The sequence below is a fragment of the Nestor notabilis genome, unplaced genomic scaffold (assembly GCF_000696875.1).
Source record: "Nestor notabilis isolate BGI_N333 unplaced genomic scaffold, ASM69687v1 scaffold19007, whole genome shotgun sequence".
Classification (NCBI taxonomy): Eukaryota; Metazoa; Chordata; class Aves; order Psittaciformes; family Psittacidae; genus Nestor; species Nestor notabilis.
The window spans coordinates 1-13024 of record NW_009935388.1 but is presented as its reverse complement, the minus strand read 5'-3'; the positions used below and the strand labels follow the sequence as shown (position 1 = coordinate 13024).

Here is a 13024-nt window from a genome sequence, read left to right as displayed (position 1 = left end):
TGAAATCCACATTCCTGCTGGTCTGGCAGCATTCAAACCATTCCACTCTCTGCAAGAAACTCCTCAGCTCATCCTACGTTTATTTCTCACAGGATTAATTATGCATCTGATGCTTTCCAACCATACAGAGCCTCTCTTCCTTAAGATTTCATTACTTATGGAAATAAATTTCTCCTTTCTATATTAAAGTCCCCAAAAATACTTTCTTCTCTCATGCCAATAGAAAAATCAGTTCTCTTCAAATGACAAGATTGAGGGTTAAGGAGAAAAGAGTTTATTTGCCCTAGGTAAATTAAACTCTGGTAACATGGGTTTATAACAACACACTGCTTAGCGCTTGATGTCTCTTGGCCAAAATCTGCAATATCACAAACACAACGTAGCAGTGTTTCACAAGCCTTTCTTCTATGCTGACTGTGTAAGAGACAATCCACCTTCACCATTTCTGAGTAGCCTGTGCCTATGTCTGACCATCAGAGCTGTATGGGCCTATGTCAGACCACCAGAGTAGCTACAAAATAAGCTACAAAAATAAGCTGGCTACAAAATAAGCCACACCTTTACATTGCTATATTTTCACTGGTTTCATTCTAACAGGCTTCTGAGTCTTCCCTGTTCCCTATTTCCAGCAATTCCCAACAATAAGAAAATGACACTTAATTCAAATTTACACTAGCGCCCCGATAACTCCTCTGTGAACACTGACTACTAGGTCTCACACTCCAAAACCAGAACAATATTTAGCTAATGAAGACTTCTCTAAAACACACGAGAAAGGGATTTATTTTTTTGCCTTTTCTATTTACAGCTTGAGCCGTTTCTTGGATATGGCACAGTGTGACCTTAATATGAAGCCTATCCAGAGCTGGGATACCTGAGCTGATATCTTCATCTGATGCTCCACTTTTAAGAAGGATTTTCACTTTCAAGAAAAACCCTGCTGGATGCAAATCCTCCTGCACAATGAGAAACAACACATTACTTGGACAGCTGGTTGTAGAATACAGATCCCGTGAGAGTCCAGCACATTCCTAATACACACGAGTATCAGGAAATCACAGAAACTCCACTGTATCCCTGTTCTGGTTTAAAAACTGAAGCAATAGGCAGGCAACTGGTAGTATTTTCTTCTTAAATGCAATGTGCATCTTTATTATTTATTGTTATACTGCTAAAAGACCATAAGGACAAAGAAAGCAAGAGATACATGATTCCTATTTTGCTGTTGCCCATTTCCAATACTTTTGAATAGAAGCTGAACAATACTGAATGATAGAAACATTTCCTGCTTTTCTATGAGTGAATTGGCTGGATTAGTCTGGAATTAATATAAGCAGGATTTAAAGTAGCTTATAACAATACAGAATTTAGGAAAGAACAACAATGGGAGCAAATGGATATAATGAAGACTGTATGCTACAGCTCTCCTTGAAACACTGCACATTTCAGACTCGAGAATAAAAATTTTCTCCTAGTTTTCCATACCCTCAAACAGTATCAAAATATACATTAGCAAAATGGTTATAAAAACACTTTCCACCTCAAAAGGTTTTGCAAAAGTAAATACAATAAAAACTGCAGAGGGCTCAGGTACTACAGGGTATGTTATTTGAATGATTAAAATACATTGGCTTTTATCCTGATCTCATGAGCACATGCATCATCATCTCTGAAAATTTTAACAGCATGTAGAAAACTGAACTTGAGCTTTAATTTAAAACAGGATTTTGTACTTCAGGCTTGCTCTGCATTAAACGGATAACGGAAATCTTAAAATGGCCAACTAAAGACAAGTCCAAACTTTCTAATTTAAGTTACTCTAACTAACCTGAGAAGATAGAAGCACAAAATTAATTCAAGGCTCTACACGGGAAACAGAATCTGTGCAAGAGCAAAAGACCTCACTGCAGTGACTGCTTAGATAAATATGAACTTTCTTCAGTTTAGTTGGTATGTTTACACAGCTCGTTTTTCAGGTTCCAGAAGAAACACAGACATGTTAGTAAGGTGCAATAGTTAACTTAGTTGCTTGAAACAAGACTGATGTAGTAGCATAGCTACACAGCTTTCCAAACGGAACACTGGCATTTACTCAAACATTTCTATAGATAAGGAGATGGGGACTCAAAATGCAGTGGAGTTCAAAACCCTTGCTTTAGCAAAGCGAGACAAAAGGTCTGGTGCATAGAAAGCCAGCTGCTATAAACCTCCAGTGGACCACACCATGGTTTATTCTGTTTGTACGGTTTTCATGAATATGTGCCAGAGAAATTTTAGTCATATCATTGTCAAAGGACCTCACTATTAACACGAGGCAGCAAGACAGCTCTACCTCTACATGCAAAGAAAGAAGTGTTTCTCTACTAAAAAAGCTGGGAACACCAAAACATACTTATGAGTATGAAAACCAAATACAAAGCAAACACACGTCCATCTGATGTCAAGGACAACACACGATTCATCCATATTATTGTGTTGATAAATGCTTGAGCTTCAACTATTACACACTATAAATTCAGAAACACATCACTACCTGATTTGCCAAGCTCACAGCTTTCAATGCCTTGTCAAGATACAGATTGCAATCCCACTCAAAACAGGCTGTAGCCAACAACCGCAGCACTTTAGCCTGGAAAGAAAAACAAACTGGAAGTTTAAATGCCATGTAAAGAGCAGAAAAAAAATAGCCATGCATGAACATACAGATGGATACAAGACTTAAAATACAAGATCATGAAAAATCAAAGCTCTCTGAGTCAAAAGATTGCCCTACTGGTATCAGACGTATCAGGTGATTGCTCAGTTCTGAAGTGCATCCAATCTGTAGCACTGCAACTCACATAGGACATGAATCAACTAGAGTTCAGAGGAGAACAGAAGAGTAGCAGGGAAAATCATAGGTCTGGAAAAACAGTGAAAGAAGAAATTGGAGGAACAAGAGGCACAAATTTTACTGAGAGGAACACAAACAAACAAACACCACCATCACAAAGACATACATGATAATTGCCTTCAAGTGAGTGATTTATATAAAGAGGAAGAGATTAAAATCTTCTCCAGATCCACTGTGGGTAGTAAAAGGAGTAATAAAGCTTATGAATGAGGCAGATAAACATCTATGAGAAATGACACCGATGTAACTGATGATGCCTTGAAAGAAGAGGGGAAAGGGAAGAAGAGATGACTGTTCAGGCTCTACTTCAGCCTTACTCTCTACAGTTTAATTTCTGTGAAAAAGTGGATTCAAATGTGATCTAAGGGCACCCATCAGTGACTGAACTTTCAGACTGACACTCAAAGCAACTGAACTTGCAACTCTGCCAGACTTCCTAGCAGACAGTACTAAAGAGAAGGCCAAAGGATCAGTGGACAGGTTTGGCACAGCAGAGGCCGATGATGCAGTGCAGTCAGGGTGACAAAATCCTGCTACCGGTAAAAAGCAATTTCTCTCTTTCTTACCTGCATTTCTTTGCCAAGAGAATATTTCATGTCCATCTTCCCAATGTCGTAACTCTGGCTATCAATGATAAGCAAAAGTTAGGATTAAATGGGATGACAGAGATAAATTCAGCCAGTCTTCTGACATGTGCAACATTCTTGTCCTTTCCCACTTCTTAACCGGTTAGAAACCACAGAAATCATGCAAACCGATCTCAGTACTCACTTACCGGAGCACAGAAAATTTTGTTTTCTTTCTAAATCCTCACATTGAAAATTGTACTTGATCACCTTCTCCAACCTCTGCACCACCTGCAACATCTGGTCAAGCATTTCAGCAGGCTTTACCAGTTTTAACCACAGGGGACTTGAAGAAACAAGCGTTCTCAATCTCACCTGACATATAATACAGTCATACACAAAATTATACATGACCTGCTCTCCAGATCACAGCAAATCAATAGCAGAGACAGAAACACAACTCCGGAGTCATGATTCCCCACTCTTGGCCTAGAAGTTAAATGGCAGCACAAAGGACCATCTGAGAGAAACACACTGGTAATTCCACAAAAGCAGATTCGATGGCAAATGCTGCGAATGAAGAACTGTTAAAAACAAAAACAATAACTAGGATTTGTTTCCTAATGCAATATAACATCAGTACAGGAAAACCGGAACCCACTAGATGGAGCCACATCTCTTTCTCCAGATAATGATTTGCGACTTGCAAAGGTTATTTCCTCCTCAAATTCTGCCATCAGCACAGGGTGCTGCATTTTCCACAAGAATAAAATAGAAGCTCCAAAGCATCAGCTTTCTAAGCATTTCTACAAATGCTCTTTGACAAGATACATGACCATAACTATTTTGACTTTGCTCTGTTGCATTTTTTGACTATTTGAAAGAAAAAGACCAGAAAGAAATAAAACCAAATTTTCTGAGCTGAGGCTGTGGCTGTAACATGAGGATACTCCTCCCGATAGCCTACATTTTTTCTTCCTTAGTAGTACCTCATTACTTACTTGGATCCTACCCAAACCACCTCTACTCCTTTTCACCTTGATGTTTCATCAGTCAAGGACTTACTCTCAATGAAGCACCTCCTTTATGAGAAATTCAAATGCTACTTAAAACAAATCCATTTAAAACCATTCCAAATAATTTGTCTACTCTTTTCCAAAGTTTTCAAATCCCTTCACTACCGTTTATGAATGACAGAAGAACTGGGAACAGCCTCTTCTCTTTGGAAGAGGTGTTAGGGAGAGAATTGATGAGAACCGTGGAAAGACAACCTTCATCCTAATGACATGAAAATCAGTGTGGACAGCAGATATAGATGTTAGGCAACAGAATAAGACAGTCACTAAGTACCTGCTCAGCTCATTTGTTTCAGCTAAAAACTTGTGTTCTCACATTTTTAGTTAAACCTCTACTTCTCCCTTGCCCTCCCCCCCCCGATTTTTACATCTCAAAAGCAGGATTTTGTTTGCCTCTGCACATTACCTGAGCCAGAAGGAGCTCTGTTCATACTTCTTCAGTTCATAGGTTTCCACTCCAAAATTGTAACAGAGGATTGACAGGTAACAGGTCTGTAATAAAAGACTCCTCCTTCTATAATGTTCTTGTAGAAACACTGTAAGAGTTCTTTAAAATGCACTTTACATCAAAGATATATCCACTGTTACCACTTCTGACCTTATACAAGGGAATATTGAACATGACTAAAACGGAATCATAATTGTGTGGGAAAGTGAAGCATCAGTAACCAGTCCAGAACATGCAAACCAGCAGGATTCTTAAAACACATGAGGTAGAACAGTACCTCAAGAAACCATGCTGAAGGCACTAGAACTGTAAACTAAACAACAGACGTTAAAACCTGAGAGGGGACAACTGGAATATTGAAACTTCATTTTTTTAAAGGATAACAGAAATTTTCTATAGTTAAGTGTTGTACTTCTTCCATGGAAGGCTCCTTCCCAGCATGTCTCTTTGGGGTTATAAAAACCTCATCCACATTACAGGTTTTAGGAGAAAACTGGTTTTGAATGCTTGGTTATTCAGAGCACTGTTGTGTTCTACTTAATCAGTCAGCCCTGACAATGTCTGTTCATAATAACTTATCTTTCCTTTGAAATGATTTGCAGCTGTCATATGTTGTCCAAAGAGACAGAAAAGACATTTTATATGCTAACAGGCTGCCATTATTTACATCCATTTTGCCTCTGCTGGAACTTTCTTTTCCAGTCATAAACGATGCTTCTTGCAAGTGACTCCAGATTTCAATTCCTCAAGCAAGAATAAGAGAGGTAGCACAGCATCTTGCTTAGAATTTGTTGTTTATCTCACTGCAATCAAGACAAAAGCACAGGTGCAGTAGGAATGAACAAAACCCTCATCGCTCTCAGATGTGAAACCCTTATTTTCATTAGTTCATTTGTGAACACTTTATTTCCAGAACAGAACAGAACAGTCTCTGTACTGAGAGGGTTCCATGCAGTAACACTGTAGCATATCCCAGCCACTTACTTCCATGTTTGGAAAAGAAGTATTTCAAAGGGTAATTAAAATCCTGTTTCAGTGAATGACTGTGTTCCAGGTGTCAAGCCTAACACTAAGTATCCCCAGAAACCTGGCACCACTCTGAACAACAAGTGTTTGGAACAATTCTGGCATTTCACCTACAGGGCAAGAGTTCACAGTTATGTTTCATACATCACTGACAATCCACAAGCTGCAAATCCTCTCCAGCAGCTCAGTGGTACCATAACACAATCACCTCCTTGTGATACTCTGCAAGGGCTCTCTGGTACAACGGGAGCCTAGAAAGGTCAAGGACTCAGGGCTACCTAGTGCTCACAAAGGTTCAAAGTCACTCACCCATCACCAGCTCTTCCTTCCTCCTCACTGTCTAAATACTACTCTTTAAACCAGAAGTAAATTGTATCACTCATGATCAGAAACCCTCTCCTTGTCTGCATCAGTGCTCCTGGTTTGTGAAGAGCATTCATCATGGGAAGTTTAATATGAATATTATCTAATGGAGGAGTTTAAGCAGAAAGAATTAAATTAATTTAAACAATCCAAAGATCCAGTGAGCTCTGCTCTGCTCTTACAATTCAGATCAAAGCTGGACCCCTGCAACTGCCCCCATGCACTGAACAGGGCCTGCAGATCACAAAAAAAAACCAACCCAAATTAAAAGTGGTGGAGTTCAATTGACTAAAACCCAAATAAACTCCAACCAGATTTCCATTTCAGAATTCAGATCTACCCCTTTATATTTTATTACCTGTACCACAGACACAGGAATAAAATGATTCCTAAATATTGGGAAAACATTTAAGCAAGCAAATGAAAATACATGTGGGGAAGTTTATTTTCATGTAAACATATTAGCCTTTTAGCTTTACCAACAACGTACTCGCCTCTATATGCTCGAGTTTATTTCTCTGGACATTGTTCCGTAACATAAGGACTACAAAACCCCACAGTTTAGTGCAGTGGGAAGCCTCCATTCATAGCTCTACAGCTTCATGAAGATGAAGATTAGTACTGAGAGTAGTAACAGACTTGCATATCAAAAACTTAGTGACTCAGCTCTTTTCTTATCCCATCTGTCTCCAGACAAAAGTTCACGTGGGTACAAGTGAGGAAGATGAATACAAGATCAAGCTGTAAAATGCAGTTGCTTCTGTACAAGAGTAGGTGACACATTTAATTTAGAAATCTTTTTGCCCTGATTGCTGATTGGTCTTCTCTCATTCTTAAGGAAGAGTTTATCATTCTATTTGGAATTATAAACTATGAGGAACAACAGCAACCAAAAAAAAAGTACTTTGAAGAAAAAAAAAAAAGGCTGTTTTCAAGCAAAATTTTCAGTAAGAAAGGATGAAATAAGCAACCAAGCACAGGAGAAGACAGTTCAGGGTACTTTCCAGAATGTTACATGGCATATGTCATTCTTGAACATACAGAGAGGAAAGCAGAGTTGCCAAGTCTGGAGTGATAAGGAAGAGATTATTTCACTTACCTCTTTTGGCAATTTCATCAACATATCTTTGCAGCGCTGCACACACATCACTGCTTTCTGAAAATCCCCTTGAGCAACTGCCTAAGAAAGCAGTAGAGCATGCCAACAAACTGTACTGAGCAACTTGGCTTTAGAATACGTTAAAAGAATGATTCTCTAAAAGAGGACTTGGGTTTTTCACATTCAGTAAGGCTAGGTTTGGGATTAGATATCTGTCCTTACATTGCTACAGTAATTCCGTATATTTCTATATATCGCCAGATGATAAAAACATCCAGAAAAACACAGCAGCCCTTAGGTAGTGTGAAAAGGCCAGATGCATGGGAGAAGTTAGAATTATGGAATCACGGAACCACAGACTGGTTTGTGTTGGAAGGGACCTTAAAGCTCATCCAGCTCCAACCCCTGCCCCAGGCAGGGACACCTTCCACTAGAGCAGGTTGCTCCAAGCCCCTGTGTCCAACGTGGCCTTGAACACTGCCAGGGATGGGGCAGCCACAGCTTCTCTGGGCACCCTGTGCCAGCGCCTCAGCACCCCCACAGGGAAGAGTTTTCCCCTAGTACCTAATCTTGATGTCCCCTGCTCTTTCAGATGTAAAGGTGTTACAACAGTTCAGCAAATCTTAAACCACCTCTCCAATAATTTAAGGTTCTCTTCTGCCTCCATGATCAAATTAAAAATTTTAGTCACTGCTTTGCTGTTCAGAGAAGCTCTTGAGAATTTGGAGACAGTCCGCCTGGATAGTGAGGTCAGTGCCATGATCAGGAAATGTAGGTAATTACGTTTTCTCATATTTACACTCTTATGTCTGCAATACTCTGTAGCATTGATAAAATACCCAGAAACTTCAGTCAGGCACAACAATGCCCCACTGTGATGAGTGTCCAAAGGGACTAGTCTTGCTGTGCAGATACTACGTGAATGCAGTCTGGGGGACACAGGCTCTGCACCAGTCCTATCCCCCTTCTTCAGCCAAGCACGGGACACCTTTGGAACTGACACATTACTGATTCAGAAAGGCAGCTGGTTGTTTTATAACAGCCATGTTAGCCAAATCAGAGAGCAACAAATCTGAACTAGCAGAAATGACTGCAATAAACGAGTCAAATTAAAAACCATTACATGATTGCAACACTGACTGCAAACACGAGATCTGCTATCTTACATCTAAGTGAAGGAAATATGTCCCTCAGCAAGTCTTCATTGCCAAGTATTCAGACATCTAATAACTGTGTCAGAGTTTCCCTCTATACCTCTAGTGACTTATAAGGAAAACTGGGAAGAACACATACTGATTCAGCCTGATAAGAAAGTACTTTGAAGAGGTTCTTCTCCACATCAGCTTTGTGCACAGGAATATCTGCTTCACCATCGCTCCCCTCAAGTAACTTCGCATACAGTTTTTCTATACTCTGGAAAACAAAGCGTAGCATCACCCGTGGAACCTACAAATAGATGTGTTTATAAGAAATTAAAACTGGAAAAGAACTTACACTCATGGCAATCTCCAGAAATCCATCGGCAAGCTCAGGTTTTCCAATATCTATCCATCCTTTCCCAGTTTTCATAGACATCTGAAGGAGAGAACGATACGTGCTCTGTGGAAACGCAGCCACTTTCAAGAACAGCAATGTTAGCTCTCATCTCCTTGAGGCACATATCTAAACTAGGAGAGGGGTGTTTCACCTGTCCACTTTCTGACAAGCACCTCTCATGCCTGACTGAAGTCCTGAACACTTAGATGCAGCATAAGACTTGGTGCCCTACTAGACAATAAGACACTGAAATAAATGAACGCGCTGCTCATGTAACATTTTTCCACATGACAAAGCTGTGATGCTAACTGTGCCGGCTCTGCAAGGTATCCCTGTGATAACACAGGTTCCCCCTTCAGCACATCTATTCCCCAGAAGTCCATTTCACTCCCTTTCCAAAGCAACCCAAACAGGGTTTGAAGGTTTCCCTTGGAGATCAGATGTACTTCACTGCTCACCCATCACTGGCCTTACCAAAATCTGTCTTCGGATAGCTGCCTCCGGAGGATCACTGCCTTCACAAAGGCACACCAACCTGCAGGCAACAAACCGCACTGCAAGAAAACAGGGCAGACATTCCTAAATTCACTGTTCCTCTGGGTTTTTTCCTTTAGAAAGCCATGCCCTGTGTAGCTGAAACATTGTTTGCCATTTCAAATTACAAGAGAGAAAATCTGAAAGCTTCACGAGTCAAAGCACTCTGACTTCTAGCCAAGTTGCTTAAAACATCTTTTCAGGCAGTAAGGAAAACAAACATATTCTCAAAATTACCTATTAACCACTTTAGAGAGAGTTTAAGTTAAATACACAGTATTAAAAGACTTAATTACATTGCAGGTGCTTACAGTAACATGTCTTGAGAGCCCCAAAATAGCCTTCAGCAAAACAGGGAAATGAAGTTTAATAATCTACATTTTCAAAGTAAAAAGAAACAATATTTTCAGGCCTTCCTTACACATGAGGGGTGGAAAAGACACCACTTGATGTATTTAAAATAGGCTCTCCCTGGCCCTTCAGCTGTGATACAAGATCTGAGAACATTACACTCTACATTTACTGCTTATTTTGGGTAAATTTACACTTTTCCCTTTACCTGATACAATCTATATGGTGCAGATTATGCCCAATTTTGATCATAATCCCTCAAGACAAAATTGTAGGCCAGATACTGCCATCCTGCAGAACCACACAAAGAACACTTGAGGGAAAAGACCAAAAGCCTGCTTCTGCTTCCCTCCAGCCCTCCTCCTGGCTCCAAGTAAATCCACCAGCTGTGTACCTGGCTAAGGCAAGGAAGAGGATTTATAGTTTTTCTGTATGATGAGACTTACATTAAAACAACAATTTCACTTGATGTAAATTAAGTGACCAATGCTCTAAAATTTTTATCTATGTTATTTCCATAGATTTTTAGATTAAAAACATAGCATCAGAAGGCAAATTACAGCTTCCTTTGGTCACATCACTTCTTTACTGATGCTGGCATGGAAAGGGGGAATGATAAGAATGCCTCCACTGAATCTCTGTCTCAAGACCACTATTACATGGGGATGCTTCTTCCTAAACTGTTTATACAAGGAGAGCTGCATATTTTCCTCTGTCTACACTCGATCTGCAAAGATCCAAACAGATATACAGCACTACAGGTATGCCTGGCAGCAGAGTTTCCTTTTTGTGCTACACCACACAAAACACATTGAGGAAAGTCTGGAACACATACGTACGTTTAGCTCTTTGCTCATCACTGACAACAGAACCTGTGTGTTTGGTCACAGCCCAGTTCCACAGGCTTATTGCATCCTCTTCAACCTGAGTAGGAGAATTCCATTAGACTTAGTTCTGCCCTGGATTTGGGTCACATGGAAATTTACCACTGGAAAAGAAGCCATCTTTCATGTGTATCACAGTAACGACCTGCCCACATGTTTGTGCAGCTCCCTTTTACATTGGAGTGAAAGGTGTCAATTTTCCATGAAACTGCTATATGATCCCACAGGGAGATCTGGGATAGTGACCTGAATACAGGCATGCTGAATGGACCACATAGCATTCCTTCAGCTAAAAGTATGGATCATTCTTTTCTATAAACCCGTCACTTCAGGAGAACCCCAAGCAGCTGGCAGGAAGCACATGCTCGTCTCATAGGGATATTCCATAAGATCCATTCAGTCCTTTATAAAAGACTATTTCACAGGCAAACATGGCCTCACTTAGCCTACCCATGCGGGACCAGCATTCACAGATACAAAATATGTGCAAGAGCACATCACCAAACCCCAGCCAATTCACTGGCAGCTTTCAGAATACATCACGGACATTTTGAACAGATGGTGAAAAGCTTGAACGGATTGGAAAAGAGCTACAGGAATCGTATCGGGATCTGTAGTACAGCTCTTTTGCCTATCAAAAAGAAAACTAAGTAGTTCAATTATTTTAAACACCTCCATCAGGAAACTCAGCAAGAAACAAAGGCTACTGACTATATGCTCTTGTTAAAAAGATGATTCAGTCTTACATCAAGGCAATAAGCTCCTTTAATAACCCACCTTGAAGGGTTGCACTTCCCATCACTTCAAATCCTTGTCTCTGTGGCAGATCTTGCCTACACATATGCTCTTGCCTAACTAGGAGTCATTTCATGGCCCCTTTAATTGAAGAGATCAGATTACAAATGAACGATTTCTCCTTTCTTTCAAACTGACTTAGCGCAACTGATTGAGTAGGAACTGAAGGTCACCAGTTTCATGCTCCTGTATTTCTCTACAGACTGCACCAAGCATTGCTTTGTGTTATTAAACTTGCAAACCTGTCCTGCTCCTTGTCACAAACACATGACTTTCAAAATCAGGCTTCCTTTGACAATAATTACTCTGAGTTAAATCTCTTTCCAAAATACAATTATGGAGGAAAACATTGGGCAGTATCTCATCAGCCTTGTTTTTATTCCAGATTCATGTATTGCTCTTTCTGGGAAAAACCTTTTAAAGCTGACATTTACTATTTTATAAGTACTCCTCTAGAAGAAATAAGTCATAGAATCCCAGACTGGTTTGGGTTAGAAAGGACCTCAAAGCTCACCCAGCTCCAACCCCCTGCCACGGGCAGGGACACCTTCCACTAGAGCAGGTTGCTCCAAGCCCCTGTGTCCAACCTGGCCTTGAACACTGCCAGGGATGGGGCAGCCACAGCTTCTCTGGGCACCATGTGCCAGCACCTCAGCACCCTCACAGGAAAGAGCTTCTCCTTTATATCTAACCAGAGTTTCCCCTGTTTAGGCTTGAGCCCATTCCCCCTTGTCCCATCACTCCAGTCGATGGTGCAGAGTCCCTCTCCAGCACCCTTGTAGCCCCCTTCAGACACTGGAAGCTGCCCTGAGGTCTCCACGCAGCGTCCCCTCCAGGCTGAACAGCCCCAATGTTCTCAGCCTGTCTCCATACAGGAGGTGCTCCAGCCCCTGACCATCCTTGTGGCCTCCTCTGAACTTGTTAAATGGGCTTGATAAACGGGGGGAAAATTCCAAAACATTATAAACAACCACCTAATTCACTTTTGTACTGCATGAAGATGAGTGCTTCCCACTCTAACATTATGTGCTGAGTTTACGAGGGAGGTAAAACATGTTGCTCACCCTCCTTTTCCTCAAGCACCCACTATTGGTACTAGAATCCACGTAGAGGGTGAGCAAGACCTCTCCTCTCATCCAGTGCCAACACCTCAGTGCACAGCACTCCCTGCTTGTGTTCTTACCTGAAATTACGATTAGACACTACTAGAAAAGTGAACTACTACAAACCCTCAGCATCACCAAGATAGCAGTATCCCTCCTCGCTATTATGCACTTTCACACCTCGGATGAACATGGGGCATTAACAACACTTTCCACTTTATTGTGCACTTCCAAGCTCCAGGGTCGAAGAGATGAAAAACCCGTTTTGTTCACGTTTCCGTAGCGCTGGAGCCACGGGTTCAACCGGGCCGCAGAGGCAGAGCCCCCGGGCACCAACCTGGGCGAGCGCT

At 41.0% G+C, this 13024-nt stretch overlaps 1 protein-coding gene across 1 annotated transcript in view; it reads right to left on the bottom strand.

Moving 5' to 3' along the window:
- TEX11 (testis expressed 11) overlaps window positions 1-10816 on the bottom strand; it is a gene marked incomplete at its 5' end in the record, with an annotated part of 26375 nt that extends 15559 nt beyond the window's left edge. The window contains 9 exons of the mRNA XM_010017831.1: window positions 875-956; window positions 2534-2629; window positions 3460-3517; window positions 4942-5027; window positions 7472-7552; window positions 8765-8884; window positions 8966-9046; window positions 9482-9561; window positions 10732-10816. Coding sequence (XP_010016133.1) covers window positions 875-956; window positions 2534-2629; window positions 3460-3517; window positions 4942-5027; window positions 7472-7552; window positions 8765-8884; window positions 8966-9046; window positions 9482-9561; window positions 10732-10816 — 769 coding nt within the window. The remainder of the gene's footprint in view (window positions 1-874; window positions 957-2533; window positions 2630-3459; window positions 3518-4941; window positions 5028-7471; window positions 7553-8764; window positions 8885-8965; window positions 9047-9481; window positions 9562-10731) is intronic.
- Between the last annotated feature and the right edge of the window lie 2208 nt (window positions 10817-13024).